Raw genomic sequence first — 17,877 nt, forward strand, 5'->3', positions numbered from 1 at the left:
AAGAAGAAGAAGAAGAAGAAGAAGAAGAAGAAGAAGAAGAAGAAGAAGAAGAAGAAATCAACCAGTATTGAGCGTTGTCAATGACTTTATGGGTGACAAATATCGCAATGCTCTGCCCGCTCTTTGAAATTTGAGTAAACACACATTTAACCCGACTCAAGTATGAATGGGTAGCCACATAGATTTGGGTAGTGACCGATATTTTAACAGTGCTATCTACTTCATAAAGGACGATGAGTAATATGAGAGTTGTGTTGGATTAAATTGAAATGTATATCCATATTATGTCCCGCTGGACGAAAATGAACTTTCCCTTTTTGTATAGCAATATCTACTAAACGTGCTCAAAGCACTTGACAAGGGGGCCCTGACCAGCAGCAACACTAAACATGTAGGACATGACATGACGCCTGTTAGGCGATATTACATTGCTTTTTCGGACAGAGACAACGCTTTTAACGACTAGGTACTCATTTCACACCCTAGTATAGTGAGAGATTGTGAGTAAAGAGCCTTTTCCAAGGACAAAACTGTGCGCCGAGCGAGGCTCGAACCCAGGACCTTCCGATTCACAAGACCATGTAGCCGCACAAATGAAGTATTTTGTTGCATTGAGCCTTGTGAATCGGTGTATAATATAAGCTATAAAACTGCTCATATTTATTATATTTCAAAATTTATCATATTAATACAGACAACATAACGATATTATGGCAAAATGTATATGCTTCATGAGAATACACCGTATGTCCGTCGCTCTATGGGTCTCTCTCCCGATTGCCAAAGGATATCCAGGATGGGATGTTGAGGGGGGGGGGGGAGCGAGAAAAAACCCCCACATCAATTTGATTAATTTGAGATTGTACTGTAGTTTATATTTTACATTTTCTGCTAGTTCGTGTTAAATCACGAGCGCTGCGGACCCAATGTCCACGTCCTTGGATAAAGTCTCAATAAATCTTGATCAATAAGTCTTCGCCATTTCCAATTTCCCCTTGTGCCACCCACCCAATGCCCTCTATACTCCAGGTTGCTATGCACCCACCCGTCCATCCAACATCTCCACGATACTCCTAGCTGAACCCACGTGGCATTACCATGACAACGAAGTGCTTAATTAAACTTTTAATGAAGAGAGAGAGAGAGAGAGAGAGAGAGAGAGAGAGAGAGAGAGAGAGAGAGAGAGAGAGAGAGAGAGAGAGAGAGAGAGAGAGAGAGAGAGAGAACAGAGAGGGGGAGACGATGGGGAGCAAATGATAAGTTCTCAGATTGTCAAATTTTTTCAACCGAAAAAAATAAATTCTTTATGTTATTTTTTCCACTTGCTGATGTACATTGTTGCTAACTTACTAAAAAGTAGTCAAAACATACCATCTTAAAGATACTTTAATATCCTACTCTCTCTCTCTCTCTCTCTCTCTCTCTCTCTCTCTCTCTCTCTCTCTCTCTCTCTCTCTCTCTCTCTCTCTCTCTGTGCCGTTCCTGCTTAAGACGAGTTGTGTCAGACTGTGGTGCTGTGATATGACAATTGCCTTCGGACCGGTAGATCCTGGTTCGAGTCCCACTCTGGGCAGCACAAAATTGAGTCCTTAGAAAAGGCCCCTTACCACATTATCTCACCGTTTTCCTTTGCTTTATTCACCTTAACTACGCCTTTTACACATCTCTCATTCGTCCTCAGTGTTTCATTCATCGTGTTTTGTTGATAAAGGAAAAACCCGAACCGTCCACAGTATCTGTCTTTTTTTAACAAATTGAAGCTTGCATTTTAATACTTATTGTTATTTTGTCCTTCGAGCTTCAAGCAGCAACATTTTCATTATCAACACTGTCGTATTCTGAGAAAGGAAATATTTTAAAATTTTGGCAAGGAAAACTCGTCCTTAAAATATTGACTGATTAAGATTGACCTCATATTGTCATAATCTCTCAAACCTGGGACTTCAAGGTAAGCTTCACAAGAAGTCCCAGGTCTTAGAGTTTTTGATAAGACTAGGGTCATTTTAATCGATCGATATTTGAAGGATGAGATTTTTAAAATCATAAATGTTTAATGTGTTTTCCAGGAGAAAGTGCAGATGTTGTAAGTTGCCATTATACCCTAATAATATAATATTCATATTGATAAAATAAAGAGAGCACTTTGGGGTGTGAGAAGAAAAATAAATGTCAGAATAGCGGAACATTAATAAAGTACCAGAATGGTAAAAGACATAGTTAAGGGAAGGACGTTGACATTGAAATGGTGAAAAAGAGATCAGCTTTTGTAATAGCGCAATATTCACAAAATTGTGCTTAATGCGCTTTACAACCGGTCACGAGTCAACAACGCTAGACATGTAGGACGATAAATGATGCCTATACGGTACTCTTACTAATTTCTTTTCAGCAGTGACAACACCGTCAGATACTTATTTTTTCACCCAATTTTGGTGAGAATATCAGATTAAAGAGCCTTAACCAAAGACTGAACATTGCGTATCTCACAATGCGACACAAGCCCTTTAATCAAACCGGTCACAAACCCTTTATAATACCACTAGACCACAAAGACGCCAGGAAGAACTCTTGGAATGAAAGAGAAAGGATACAGAACGTATTACTTAAAATAAGTCTGGAATCTGTGGACTTCTTAAAAAAAGGAAAGACATGAATGACAGAGTAATCTGTAGACCGAGGTAAGAAGGGCTTATAATATGACAATGATCAGCGACAGAATAACAACGAACAACAACACGAACATTTAAAAAACTAGATATAAAGAAACTGATTAAAAGAGATGAAACCAGTATTGATTGACAATATCTCCCAAGGGTGGGGGTGGTGATAAGAAGAAGCTGCAGCCAAGCGTTATTCTTTTGTGACCCAAACCTCAAAGCGGTATTATGTCGGGATGAACTAGCTGTTAGAAACTGAATCTATATTCACAAATATGAACCTCGATTTCTTACACGACAAAATACAATAGGTAAAACGAAAAAAAAAGAAGATTAGCCGGATAGCACTCTTGAAAAGTCTACCCCTTTAATATTAACATAAATAACATATCATGGCAAGGGTTACTTAGGTCAGAATGCCTTTCAATGTCCTGTCCGAGAATAAAAGATGCATTTCAAAAATCCCTTGATATTATTATCATTCCATTTTGAGAACAGTACCTAGTGCAGTGCAATCAAAATGATATAATAATGAATGACACAATGCATGTTATGGAGCACCATCAATGCCGTGTTTAAGTTATTTATGAAGTCTTTGGATTTGAATTCTAATCGGTTCCATGCATCAAATGCCCTTACAATGAAAACGTTTTCAATCATATTTGTAGACGGAAGAAAATTGAATGAAAATGTTACCAATTCTCTACGAACTCCAGTGGCTGCCAATCAGAGAGAGATTAAATTACAAAATCGCAATGATATGTTTTAAATGTTTAAATGATGAAGCCGCTGTCTACTTTTAAAAACCTCTTATACATCCTTATACACCTTTCAGATCACTAAGGTCATCCTCTGATATAACTAAACTTTTAAGTTCCTCTTTTTAAATACAATTGTTTATGCAGGCGATCCTTTTCTTCCGTCATGAGACCCCCGTGTATGGAATCCTCTCAATAGAACCATCGGGGAGCAACCGACTGTTAATTCTTTTAAATCGAAACTAAAACATTTCCTTTTCACGTCTGCCTATTTTTAATCTGAGACATACTTTATGGTTATAACCCTGTATGTGAATATTTCAATTTGGGGTTTGCGTGTGTGTGTGTGTGTGTGTGTGTGTGTATGTGTGTGTGTGTGTGTGTGTGAGGGGGGGGAGGGAGGGGAAAGGGGGGGGGGGCACAAGAGATGCATTTTTTTTCATCCGATGTAAAGCGCATTGAGCATTATATAATTTTGAAAATCCTAGCGTCGTTAACTTTGCTTGAATGTTAATAAGGTTTAATGGGCGACAATCGAAAATAAATGCAATCGCCTACAGCTACCCCCAATGTTCCTTCTAATATAGATAGTATGCGCTTGGCTAAGAAGCTCATAACATCGCCATCCGGAAGTATAACGGACCAACACACAAAACTGTGTGTATCCATGATCATTTATAGTCAGGTTAATACAGTTCAGTGAGCATTACTCATAAACGCGGATGGCAAAAAAAAACAATAACAAAGACCTGAGTGACGTCATCTTTGAACTATCTATTGGTCAAGTTTTATTGCCATATTTTCTACAAATTCTTGCTTAAACTTCTTGCATAAGCTTACTCTCTTACAAGGGGTCTTACTATCCTGCGATTTCATGTTGATTGACCGCAATGATAAAGAAATTAGGTAAGTGGTTTCAAATATGCAACAATCGTCATGTCAAGAATGAAATCGGTCAATTACTGATCCCCCTAGGGAGCTATCCACTTCAATTAACCAACAACTCCAAGTTAATTTAGATATAAGTACAGCCATGATGAAGCATCAGTTGCCGAGTCAAAGGTCGTAGCTGGCGGAAACTATAGGAGACGGAAGATAAGTCTTACGTGTAAGCTTGTTACGTACCTCAAAACCAGGGAAGGATCAATTCATACATTGATAACGAATTGATGACAAGGAAGATGACAGGACACGGAATTCAACACTCTACTTTCGACTTTCCTTATCAAGGACAGATGTTTACAGCGCAAAACGAAACATTTCATCGTGGTGGAATTATGTTAGAACAGCGAGTACATATTATTGTAAATCTTCATATGGGTATGAATGAGTAAAACAACGGATTTATTTCACCAGACCGGGATAATAGGCATGTCACTAACATGATGGAAGAAAGAATCAGAGGAACTAAAAGGAGTAGAAATGTAATCAGGGGTACTGCTGAATACCGAAATCCACCAAAATCTACCGAAATCTACTTAAGTGGGAGGGGTGAACCAGATACTATCGGAGGTGGGCACCAGTGGGAATTGAACCAGATGCTATGGGAGGTGGGCACCAGTTGGGATTGAACCAGATAATATGGGAGAAGGGCACCAGTGGGGAGTGAACCACAGACTATTGGAGGTGAGCAAGAGTGGGGATTGAACCAGAGATTGTGGGGGATGGACACCAGTGGGGATTGAAACCGGAACTAGAGGTGGACATAAGTGAATAATCTTGAGAATATTGAAGATGAACACCAGCTGGGAGTGAACCCGAGACTCAGAGATGTGGATACCAGTGAAGAATGAGTGAATCCGGGACTATCGGAGGTGGTCACCAGTGTAGAGTGAACCTAATACCAGGGGAGATGAACACAAGTGGGGAGTAAACCTAGGACTGTGAGATGGGGGCATTACTGGGGAGTGAACCCATGGATAAGGAAGAGGATACCCAGAAAATTAGGTGGACACAAGTGGGAGAGTAAACCTAAGACTATGGAAGGTGGACACCAGTAGGGAGTGAACCCAAGTGTATGGGAGGTGGACACAAATGGGGAGTGAACCTGGGACTGTGGAAGTGGACACCAGTGGGGATTAAACCCGGGACTAGGATTGGTGGACAAAAGTGGGGAGTAAACCTAGGACTGTGAAATGTGGACATTACTGGGGAGTGAATTCATGATTAAGGAAGAGGACACCCAGAGGAGAGTGAACCCGAGACTAACTGGAGTGGACACTAGTTAGGAGTGAAACTGGGACAATATGTCTACATCCTGTAATCTTCGCTATCCACTTCCATAGTCCTGGGCTCACTCCCCAGTGGTGTCCATCTCTAATAATTATCATTTACTGGTGTCCATATCTCATTTTTCCCGGGTCTATACTCTATTGGTTTCCATTATAGTCCCGGGTTCGCTCCTAACCAGTGTCCACCAATTGGTCGGTGTTCCCGTTCACTCCCCACTGGTGCCCGCCTCCCATAGTATCTGGTTCACTCCCCACTGAGAACACAGCAAATGTGACTTCGGCGCCAACAATGGGAGGTAAGATCAAATAAGTTTTTTTATGTTATAACAATATGAGATTTAACTGTGCTCATAATGGTGGATTTCTGTGACCATACAGAGTCATCAGTCAATTGAAATTCGAAGTAAAAGTTTTCTGATTGAAATGCTAAACAGTATTATGAGTAACAATGATAAAATGGAATAGAAGCTTCAATTTAATTTACAAAGATAGATGATGTGGACGTTTCGGATTTCGCCCTTGGAAACAAAACACGTAATTAACGAGAGGTAAAAGACAAAGGTGAATGAGAGGTGAGAGGATGGCGTAGTTAAGGCGAATCATTCGCCCACATCATCTATCTCGTATTAAATTGAAGTTTCTATTCCAGTTTATAATTGGTATTTATTTCTTTGAATTTCAAGCAGCAACTTTTTCATAGTTTCAGAATATGGTAGGTTTATATTTATATATTTATATTTAATTATATATGGTAGGAAATATTTTAGACAATCCAACTCATCCGCTAATCTTCACATCACCAAGTCGAACAGAAAAGACCGATTGTTGTCAATCCCAGCAAATAGTGAAAGATACCTCAGATCCTTTTTAACCTTACAGTTACAGATTATTTTTTTAATAAGGAAAGTAATTTATAAATGTTGGTCTATGTTTGTTTTAACTTTGAATCTTCTTCTTTAAAATTATTCCATACCTACAATTTTAACATCAATGTATTAAATCGTTTACTACATCTTTACAATTATGTATATTATAATCTATACGTGCCATGTAATTTATACTATGTAATATTGATCAGTTAATTAAACAATATTATTATAATGTATCTAATTCTTAGTCTTTTACTAAATTTATTTTCTTATATGTTGACATCAATATACACTTTACTATATCTATCTATATCTTTACAATTATATAATCTGTATAATCTATACTATGTAATTTTTCTTAGTTGTTACAATATTATTATACTATATCTATTACCAAGTTTTACTTTACCACATTGATTTAATTATATTGTGATTATTTATGTATCATTGCCAGTATTTTAAACGTTTGTACAAAAATTTCCTTTTTGGATGAATGAAGTACGAGTACATTATTATTATCATTATTATTATTATTATTATTATTATTATTATTATTATTATTATTATTATTATTATTATTATTATTATTATTATTATTATTATTTAGAAAGGACATGTCGGTATAACGGAAATCACTCCGGTCCGGAAATGACAAAATTCCCCTCCTTCCCAATTCCATGTCTTAAGGGAAATTGCTTGTTTATTTTAGGGGTTTTGATGCGTTTGTGACAGTATTAGATCATTTCAGCGCCAGTAAAAAGGAAGTAGGGTTTTTTTAAAGTAGTCATTCAAAGCCTTTTGGTCCATGGAGCCAGAGTTTATCCCGTTTCTATACCGTGAAACGGACAATAGCAATTGCATGCTATCCTTGGAATAGGACGTTAGTCTATTGAAAAGTACTTTCCACCAAATCTAAAAGACGCAGCTACCCATTCACTGCTGGGTGGACAGTGGGGTCAACAAAAATAAATCTCGACTGCACCAGGGATTGACCTTGATCCCTATGCGTGTGAAGCGAGTGCTCTATCAACTGAGCTGCCGGGACCTCCCGAAAAAAAAGGAACACGATATAGGAAAAGTGTAAATTTAAAGTTAAAAGCACCTCGACATAGCAAGACAAAAAGGATTGGTTTAAACAGGGAACAGAAGATTCTGCGCGCAATCCACCGATGCGTCTATTTTGACAGAACCAAAAATTCCCATCCAGGCACAAGCAGAGGATCCCGCTATGAAGGACACACACACACATGCTTATAATATATTCAAAACTAATAGCTCTAAAAGTACATAACCGAGAAATTATTTAGTTTATTTTGTTTTAAGGGTTTTATGGAGCTTGCGACACATTAAGGTCATATCAGCACCAGTAAAACGGATGAAAATGGGAAGTCAAAAATGTCATAAATAACAATTAAAGCCTCCAAGAAAAAGAAAGACAAGGGAAAATGGTTCAAATAGGGTACAAAAATAGATTCCAAGAGCACACTATCAATGAACTTAGTTTGAGATAACCTAAAAATCGCATCCAGACTAAGAACAAGATCCCACTAAGAGGAACACACTCAAATGTTTACAAATCATATGTTCCAAATAAAATGTAATATAGTATAACAGATAGAAAATTTACCAAAAAAAATTGATCATCTCCCAAAACGATAACTATACATTTGACTGTTTCCCTCCCAGCCAAAAACTACTACCAGGCCCAGGACAAAAGCAAGTGATGTCATTCCAAGACAATGTGTAAGACCTGGAGCAACTCAGAGAACATAGAAGGGATAAAAGCCATCCAAAAGACCATATCCAACCATGAGAAGCCAAAAGACCACTCCCAGGTTTGAAAAATGTCATCTCTCTCTCTCTCTCACACACACACACACTCTCACACACACACACACACACTCTCTCTAACACACACACACACTCTCTCTCTCACACACACACACACACTCTCTCTCTTTCCTTCCCAGCGAAGGATTCCCGTCCGGACCACGAGTAACATGGAAAGGGAAAACATATGGGGGATAGAGGACACAGCAAGCGACCTCTCTGCCCACCAGGTCCCAATTAAGGGAAATTCTACCCGCGCCATATCTATATCTAAATCGGGAGTTACGGAGAAAAAAACAAAACACGAAAGTATCTGATGTATGGTTCGAATCCGACACCCCTGGGTCACAGGGCAATGCCTTAACCACTCCAAGTTAGAGTAAAATCATACTCCACGGGTAAAAGTTTATCATATGTTTAAAGTCTTAAATAAACCACATCAGATTTTTTTCTGATTATCATTTTATTGTCAACAAATTTGAATAAAATCATGAACATCAATAAAAAAATCAATTATAAATAAATATAAAACAAATCATCATGAATTCCATTTCATATACATGTATCACTGTCATAACTAAGACTGAGATGAACCTATATATATATTTATATATATATATATATATATTATATATATTAATATATATATATATATATAGTTATTTATATACATTATCATATTAAAAAATATTTCAGATTTCCTTAACTCCTTTGACCAGTTAACTCCAGACTCTGGAAAAACTTGTATTTAAAAATTTGACCAGAAAAAAAAAACTCGCCTTCAAACATGGATCGATCTAAATGACCATCAACTTGGCAAAAACTCTCAAACCCGGGTTATAGAGTTTTGGCTAAGATGAGGGTCATTTCAATCGATCGATAATCGAAGGACGAGTTTTCTGGTCAAATTTTCAAATACAAGTTTTCCCAGTCCACTGCATTTGACTGGTTAACAATGACGAATAGTGTGCACATTAACAGGCAGTGATGATTTTGGGCGGAATTTGATCATTAGGAAAAAAGTTTTATAATCCTTAACATATTGAAAAATAGAAATCGATATAACCAATCAAAATTTCTGAATGGAGAAAACACTATCAAATTATATTGATTTATATCATGGCCGACTAGAGTACTATAGTTACGTCATGATTTATATGTATTTTTAAAAAAATGATTTGGGTATAAGGAATTACATGACAAGTCTGTGTTTTATCCAGAGGAAGATAATGGTGGTAATTTTTATATTCAACCATTGTAAAATGATCGAAATTTTGTGCTTGATACCAGTGCCGCGATGTGGTCTTATGGTATGACACTCGCTTTCGGACAGGAAGGTCCTGGGTTCGAGCCTCGCTCGGCGCATAGTTGAGCCCTTGGAAAAGACTCTTTACTCACATTCTCTCACCACGCACTGGTGTACTCTGGCCGCTAATAGTGTTGTCTCTGTCAGAAAAAAAAATGCATTATCGTCTAACAGGCATCGTGTTTCGTTCAAAATGTTGTGTGTTGCTGTTGGACCATTTGTAAAGTGTTTTGAGCATGTCTAGTGGATATTGCGCTTATAAAAGCTCAACTTTTTTTTTGAAACCAATGAAAACGATGATGAAGTTGAATACAGGCTCTGGTTCAATCGACAAAGAAAAATTATGTGAATGTTTCCTGATTCTACTTTGTCAATCTGTTTATTTTAAATAAAATGCCTTCCACTTCCATATCAAATTCAATTTATTAGTCGTCCACACTGCCGATGAATGAAAAAAAAACAAAAGCTTTCATACAGATAAAACAAAAGATACTTTCAAATTGTCACAGTTTTTAACCATTGCCAAATGATAACTTTTCTGGTGTGTCATTTTACCCATACCCATTTCGACTCGTAAATATCTGGTATTTTGAACAAGAAATGAATTAAAGTTTATCATCAAGTTACATTGATCAGACCACGATGTTGTAAGGACTTTTTAAAAAATTTAAATAGATCTAATAATTGTTGATATCATAAAAAATGACAAGAGAACAATGCTCAATGAAATGATGATTAGATAAACATTAACATGATCTGAGAAAGCGCTGTAGCATAGAAAAAAATGAATGTCTCGAATATGATAACAAATATGATGATGATGAGGATGATGATGATGATAATGATGATGGTGATAATAATAATAACAATGATGATGATGATGATTACGATTGTAATAGAGAAAATTACGACGACTGTGGTGGTGTTGATGATGCTATTATGATTACACTACTCCGCTATTTGTGATCATGATAGTGATGGTAAGATTAATATCAGACACCAACCAAAACATTCAAGAAAACCAACTTAAAACAATGGCTCAAGACAAAGAAACCAAGAGTATAACATGGATAGACTTCCATATTACTACTATAAAAAAAGTCTTTAAGAGCCATAAGGCATAATGGGACCAGAGTTAATTTAAGTTTCTTTTACATTAAATGAACACTAGCAACTGATTGCTACCCTTTGGATAGGATGCTAGTATATCACAAAGTACTTTCCGCGACATTTTACTATATTAGAAATAATATTATTGCAGTCCAACTTCTCAAAGTAGACTATAAAGACATTAAAAACACAGTTGAAAAAGGGTACAGGTAGTAAGAAAAGTGTGAAAAACGGAAATCTATTTTGCTATTTTCTCAATATGTTATGTCTCTAGGGGTATGGGATACTGTGTCAATCGTTTCTCAGAATCTATTCTATCAAATTGTCTGAATTTATCACAGAGATAACGTATTATGTCACCATGGAGAGATTTTTTGTCTATAAGGTATGTGTATTTTGAGTTATAATCCAAATTATAAATTTTTAACATCAATTTTGTCATAACATTTTGATTCGCAACTTTGTAATGTTCTTATAAAAATTCCATAAGTTAAAGCTGTAAAATCTCTCTATGGTGACACAAAATGCTACAATGTTGAGAAGAGGGAAGAATGTGGAGGTTATTCTTTCATTCGTTTTTGTGGAAAATCTGCCACAAGATTGTTATATATTTTTTATGGCAGACCCCCAAACCAGGTCGCAAAACGGGTATCAACACAGATAATGTATATTTTTCACAAAAAAAGTTTTTTAAAAAACTACAATAATGATACAGAATGATTAAAAATTCTTTTAGAAAAGACCCAAACTGCCCCTTACGCTTTTTGACAAGTTTGGGGGGGTCATCTTAATATACCAAACTAGAATCCTATCCAAAGGGAAGCAATCCATTGCTATTATTCGTTTCCCACTATAGAAACCAGGATAAACTCCGTCTCCATGAGCCAAATGACTCTGAAGGACTACTTTTATTTTATTGATTCCCTGTGATAAAATCATACAACTGTAATTTTAATGATAAAATGTCAAAATATAAGCAATAAATTGATTTATTAAAAATGATAGAACTAGGACTGAAAATCATAAAATATTGCCATGCCTACAGTCTGAGGTGAAAAATGTCAACATTTACTGTGACAGGATATTAAAAGCAAAACATACAAAAGCATTAATAAGACAATATAACAACTCTTACTTCAGAAAAAAATCAAGTGAATGGAGTGTTATATACGCGATAAAATACAAACAAGAATCAAATAAAATTCGTTACACTGAAGGTAACTACAAACATAAACATACAAAAAAAACAACACACATGGCTTAATTTCTCAGCAGCTTTGCAAGTGCTTACTGTCTACTTAGTCTGACTATTTGGCGGGTTTCCTCTTTCCTGTACAATCTAACATAGACATCAAATATTTAAATGACTCGCAAAGACAATTAACATAACTCGTCTTGAATTGTCTCCCTTGAAAATATTGACGGTTACAAAAAGAAATGGAGGAAATTGCCAATATTTTTTCAAGAGCAGTACATTTAAGAAATAAAACAAACAAACAAACAAAAAAAAAGCATAAATAAAGAACATCCCATGACTGAAATATGTAAGTTCCACTTATATAACAAAATGCATAAGAAATTATGCAAGTAGTAAACCCTTGTTTTAAATGAAAAAAAAAAAAATTGTAAATCAGAAATTAATCATACTTACAAGACATCATATCATACGGTTAATCAAAAAGGTAGTGAAATATCAAACATGGTAATTATTTTAAAATATCGTCAATAATTTAGTTATGTAAATAATAAAGATCATCACATGTTGCAAATTTAACATAAATGAAATGTAAAATTAAAACAAATCCTGCAACTCTCATAAATTTAAATAAATTGTCAGACACTTAAAAAAAAAATAATATGAAACTCTATTGTAACATCTAGAATTTTTTAATATAAAATATGACATTTTGAAATCACATTCCTCCTTTTCCTTCTTCCTTTTTCTTTTTAAAAAAAACTCTTCTCCTTAACCATCCTCAAAATTCATACATTGAGCAATAGTTGCAATACCAAAATATTTAAACAAACACAAATCTTTCTCTTTTTATTCCTCCCTATTGAAGGCACAAGCATAAAATCTGTAAATTTCTTTGAAAGCTGTGCCTCACTCTTATTTGGTGTCAATGACTGAGTGGTGGTGAGGTGTCTCGTCGTGTAAAAAATATTTAAAAAATAGATAACAATAATCTCACATCCACGAACAGGAATATTATCCTTGGGTGAAGCATTTAAGTCAAATTGACCCACTCGACTCAAGGATGAATTGGTACCTAGTTACAGGCAGATGCAATTACTGTAAAACTGCTGGTACAAGTTAAACTAAACTCGATCTCAACCATATTCCAAAGACACTTTTGACTTTATAATTATGAGAACCCATCTTGAAGAGTAACCCACCGAATGCTTATGTTGCCTATGTCCAACATACTCATTCAGACCTCTACTCCAATTTCATCCCATTCAATATCAAACATATCGGTTATTTATGTTAAAAATTTAGAAGCCACGGGGCCAGAAATTACTAGTTATGAGGATGGACGAATACAATTCGCCGCATTAAACCTGATAAATGCATGTGGTATGTGGTCTTGTGGTATGACACCTGTCTTTGGATTGGAAGGTCCAGAGATCAAGCCCCACTCAGAGTGGCGCTTAGTTGAGTCCTTAGTAAAGACTCTTTACTCACATTCTCTCACTATACTCAGATGTAAAATGAGTACTTGGCTATTAATAGCATTGTCTCTGATGGGGAAAATGTAATATTGTTAAATAAGCTTCATGTCTCGTCCTACATGTATTGCTGTTACCTAGGGACCACTTGTAAAGTGTTTTGAGCTCGTTTAGTGGATATTGTACTTTATAAATGCTCAAGTTAAATTATGTGTGCTTCCTATGGTTGAACACAGCTACAAATTCCTTAACTCTGGCATCAAACTCTTCTTTACAACAAGTTAATTTGATTTAATGATGTTCTTGTGCAATAGTTGACATGCTTTTAATTCTTTTTTTCTAATAACATTTTAACAGCTTTTTTCTAATAATAAATTTCATCTCTTTTTTTTTTTTTCAAATAAAACTTGTCAACCTGTTTCTCATGACACATTTCTGCTTTTATCCTTTTTTCTAATCACACGTTTCAGCTTTTTTCTAATAATCCATTTCAGATTTTTCTAACAACCTCTTTTATTAAACCCAATTCTATCTTTTCCCTAATTTCTAATTTCAGTTTTTATTTACTCGAATAAAACATTGACAGCTTGCTCAACAATATATGACATTATTTTCATAATTTGAATACCATTTCCCATATTCTGTTTATTATGACTTATCAAGATATACATATTATGTAACAATCCACCACAGAAACTTAAATGCTGTACTCTGATAAAAAAACAACACATTTTGAAGATTTTGGCCACAAAATTCGTCCTTCAAATATTGACCGATTAAAAAGCTCCTCAAATTATCAAAAACTCTCAAACCTGTGGCTAGTCCCAAGTTTGAGAGCTGTTTAAAAGATAAGGGTCGTGGATCGTGGCAATGATAGCCAAGTTTTTTTGGTTTTTTTCTTTTACTCAATGATTTGGAATTTACAAGTTCAAAGTTTGGATGAGGGTAAAACGTTGATGTCTTCAATGGAAGGAAATCCGTCATCAAATGCTGCAGACAGGACATCTTCTAGTTGGCTCACAAAGAGGAAGCTTAGATCTTTCTGTTAAAGGCATGACAAAACACAAAAACAAAAGAGTAAGTGAATTGAGAATAAACTTGTAACGCGTGAGTTCCACATGGTGTTATATTGGATGTACTGTATACTGAAAATTGAATCTAAAGTTTTAGACGAGAGTTCGTGCTGTTTCTCAGACAACAAAAACATTAAGACTTCTTTTCTTTATTTATTCTTCAAATCATAATTTCTCACACATAGATAAAGCTGATGAAGGCTTCAGCTATTTAAGCAAGAGAGCAGTAACAGAATTGAAATTTTAGTTTTGTGTGAAGTCCAAGTTCCATCTCTGTTCTCTCTTTCTTACCATCAATGGTAAAGCTTTATGGTCTTGTAGTATGACACTCATAATCTGACATATCAGTCCCTGATTCAAGTCCTGCTGTGGATGGCACAAGGTTGAGTCCTTGAAAAAGACTCTTTACTCATTTTATCTCACCGCACTCAAATGTGAAAAGTGTACCTGGCCAGATGAGAAAAATTGTAACAGTGCCTTTCAAGCATTATGTTTTGTCCTACATTAAATTTTGATGTTAGCTTGGAACCCCTTGTAAAGTGCTTTGAACACATTTAGTGGATATAGCACAATGTAAAAGGGAGGGGGGGGGTGGAGGTTGTCTTTTTAATAGAAAGACGTGATGTTACATCAGAGTAAAATGAAGTCTTGATTGTAAAAGATTAGGAAGATATATAAAGGTAGACTTGCCATACCAAAAACCCATCGCATGACTTCGTTACTTAACTTTGCTAAGTTATCAGTTAATGTCACAATTTTGAGGATAGATAAGATTAGCAGAGGGCAAGAAAGCATGAACGTCATTTATCAACTCAAGACACATCCGGCGACTCAAAACATCTTTGATCATCCACTGAATGAGTCAATATCCAAGAGAACCAAAAACTTCTTATAGCTGATACCACTTTTCGCTCATTTGTGTCTCTTCCTTAATTTTCACATTTTGTAAAATTTCTCGTACTTGCTTATTTTGGACAACATTGCTTATAAAACACACACATTCTCATTCTAGCTAGCAACCCTGAAAAGGAAACACCTGCAGTCCAGATTGAATTGTGGCTGCCTTGAGATTAGAGCTACTCACCTTAATATTCTCAGGGATGTCATGTAGATCCTTCTCATTTCTCTGTGGTAAAATCACCCTGGACAGACCAGCCCGATGGGCAGCTAGGACCTTCTCCTTGATTCCTCCAACCTGAAAATGAAGCAAAAAGTTTTCAATGGGAAAAGGAAGTTTATGAAGTCTTATTTTCTCTGTTTAATGACATGATACATTTTTCCCCTTTCAAGGTTTTAATTCATTCTCTTGAAAATGTGAAACTCTAATTCTAGTAATAGCACTATAACTATGACAAATAACTGTTATACTGGAAATTTACCACATTTCTTTTCTTTCTTTTATCAGATCGACAATAACACTCAGTCTGAGTAAGTTTGTTTATTTGAAGGAAGGAGTAAACAGCAATGAAATAATTGACAAAATGCGCACGCAAGAGATCCAGAAAAATTGGGCTGTTACAAACAATTTTAAAGTTTACACTGATATTGTTCTTGGTAGTTGGTACAAGAGCATAATGGTGGATCAGATTATCAAATGTGCCTCATTTTATTGTGTAACATTATTAATGACTTGTTTCCAACAAAATGAGTGAAAAGGTCTTTTAAAATACAACTCAAAATATCTGCACATCAGCAGAATATCAATGATAAATAAACTCTACCCACTCTAACGTGAGAACATTTTTATGTTTAAAGTTTAGACATTTTGAACAAATGATTCAGATTTAATTCAGATTTGAACAGATTTGATTCAGATTTGAATAAGACGTATTTTCAATAATAAAAATTCTGAGTTATAATTAAAAAAGGAAAGGAGAAAGGAACTCTCAAAGAAGACAAATTGTATTGAAAATTTGATTTATGTGGCATTCAGGAACATGATAGAAATCATTAAGCTTTCTGGGTGAATTTATACAATCATATAAGTACCCCATATAAAAGCTTCTATTCTAGAATTAGTACTATAGAACTTACAGGCAGGACAACACCTCTGAGAGTGATCTCCCCTGTCATGGCTGTGTCGGATCTGACACATCTTCCACTGAAGAGGGAGTAGAGGACGGTTGCTATGGTAACACCAGCAGACGGCCCATCTTTGCCCACGGCACCAGCAGGGAAATGGATATGGATGTCATTTTTATGAAGAAGATTCTTGTCAATGAGATCCAGCTGATGGATTAGAATTTTAGATTTTATTAATTGTGTGATTTGGAATTCGAAAGCAGCTTGGCTATTTGTTTAATATATGTCATATAAATTCACTAAACCCTCAATCAATCTCAATATACTTAAACCTCCGTCCACTACTAACACTGATATATTGCCCATATAGACTTTTCCATTGGAATAATCTAGTGGTAAGTCATACTTTAAAGACATACAATAGTTATAAAGAAAATGAACCATTTTTAAGACCGTAGGAGAAGCATGGCTCAACAGTATAGTCTTTGCTTAAGAAAGGTACCCAGTTCAACTATCTGCTAAGTTTCGTAGCCTCCAGCAAGTAATTTCGCCCTAGCAGTGATGCACTGCCGCTGATGTCAGGGTTATTCCAGTCATCCCTTGGAAAAGACCATAAATACAAATTTCCCCTTAGGAAGAAATAAAGGGAATTTTATCTTTTTTTTGCTGTTTTAAAAATATTTTTGGACAACCAACTCTTTAATGCCAATTTCAAATCAGAATTTCTGTCACTATCTATCTTGTAAAAATGTAGACTTGACTTAATCAAGCCTAAGTCAAATCGCTATTTCTGCTCTCTTAGTGAAAATGCGATATCTGATGCCGGGTCAAAACTAAAAAAAAAACGTATCTGTAATTGCAAAAATGATAACATACCCAGTGAAAAGTTTACCACAGATAGGATTATATAAGATAGAGCCATTAAAACTCTTGAGTTCAAAACAAAAACATAAAAAAAATAACAAAACAAAAAAAAAGGTGTCTTTATTATGATTCAAATCTACAAAACACTGATTCAAATGTGGGTGACTTGCCACCAGCCATGGTAAAAATGACAATACATCCAGTAAAAAGTTTATCACCAATAGGTTTAAATGGGATACAGCCATTAAAACTGAGGTCACAAGGAAAAGAAAAAAAAATTAAAATAATTACAAAATAAAAACCCAATATCTATGATTCATACCTACATCTGTCTCAAAGGTGAGTGACTTGCCACAAGTCAATGGTTGACCTAAAATAATTGTTTTAGAGCATTCCTTTTATTTCAGATTTGTGAAACATGAGAAGTTAGTCACACAAACAACAATTATAGTATCAAATGTCTACCTTTTTGCTTGTTACCCAATTA

At 35.4% G+C, this 17,877-nt stretch overlaps 1 protein-coding gene and 1 long non-coding RNA gene across 2 annotated transcripts in view; one reads left to right on the forward strand and one right to left on the reverse strand.

Annotated features, from left to right (window-relative positions):
* Nucleotides 1–7,909: 7,909 nt before the first annotated feature.
* LOC144977123 (uncharacterized) overlaps nucleotides 7,910–17,877 on the forward strand; it is a 29,271-nt gene continuing 19,303 nt past the window's right edge. The window contains exon 1 of the long non-coding RNA XR_013646242.1: nucleotides 7,910–8,350. This is a non-coding gene — a long non-coding RNA (uncharacterized LOC144977123). The remainder of the gene's footprint in view (nucleotides 8,351–17,877) is intronic.
* The window catches only part of LOC144977122 (lon protease homolog 2, peroxisomal-like), a gene marked incomplete in the record, with an annotated part of 17,588 nt that continues 9,496 nt past the window's right edge, over nucleotides 9,786–17,877 (reverse strand). The window contains 3 exon segments of the mRNA XM_078921949.1: nucleotides 9,786–14,473; nucleotides 15,589–15,699; nucleotides 16,539–16,733. Coding sequence (XP_078778075.1) covers nucleotides 14,360–14,473; nucleotides 15,589–15,699; nucleotides 16,539–16,733 — 420 coding nt within the window.

The sequence above is a fragment of the Berghia stephanieae genome, chromosome 7, assembly GCF_034508935.2.
Source record: "Berghia stephanieae isolate SIO BIC M18660-M18661 chromosome 7, UCSD_Bste_1.3, whole genome shotgun sequence".
NCBI lineage: Eukaryota > Metazoa > Mollusca > Gastropoda > Nudibranchia > Aeolidiidae > Berghia > Berghia stephanieae.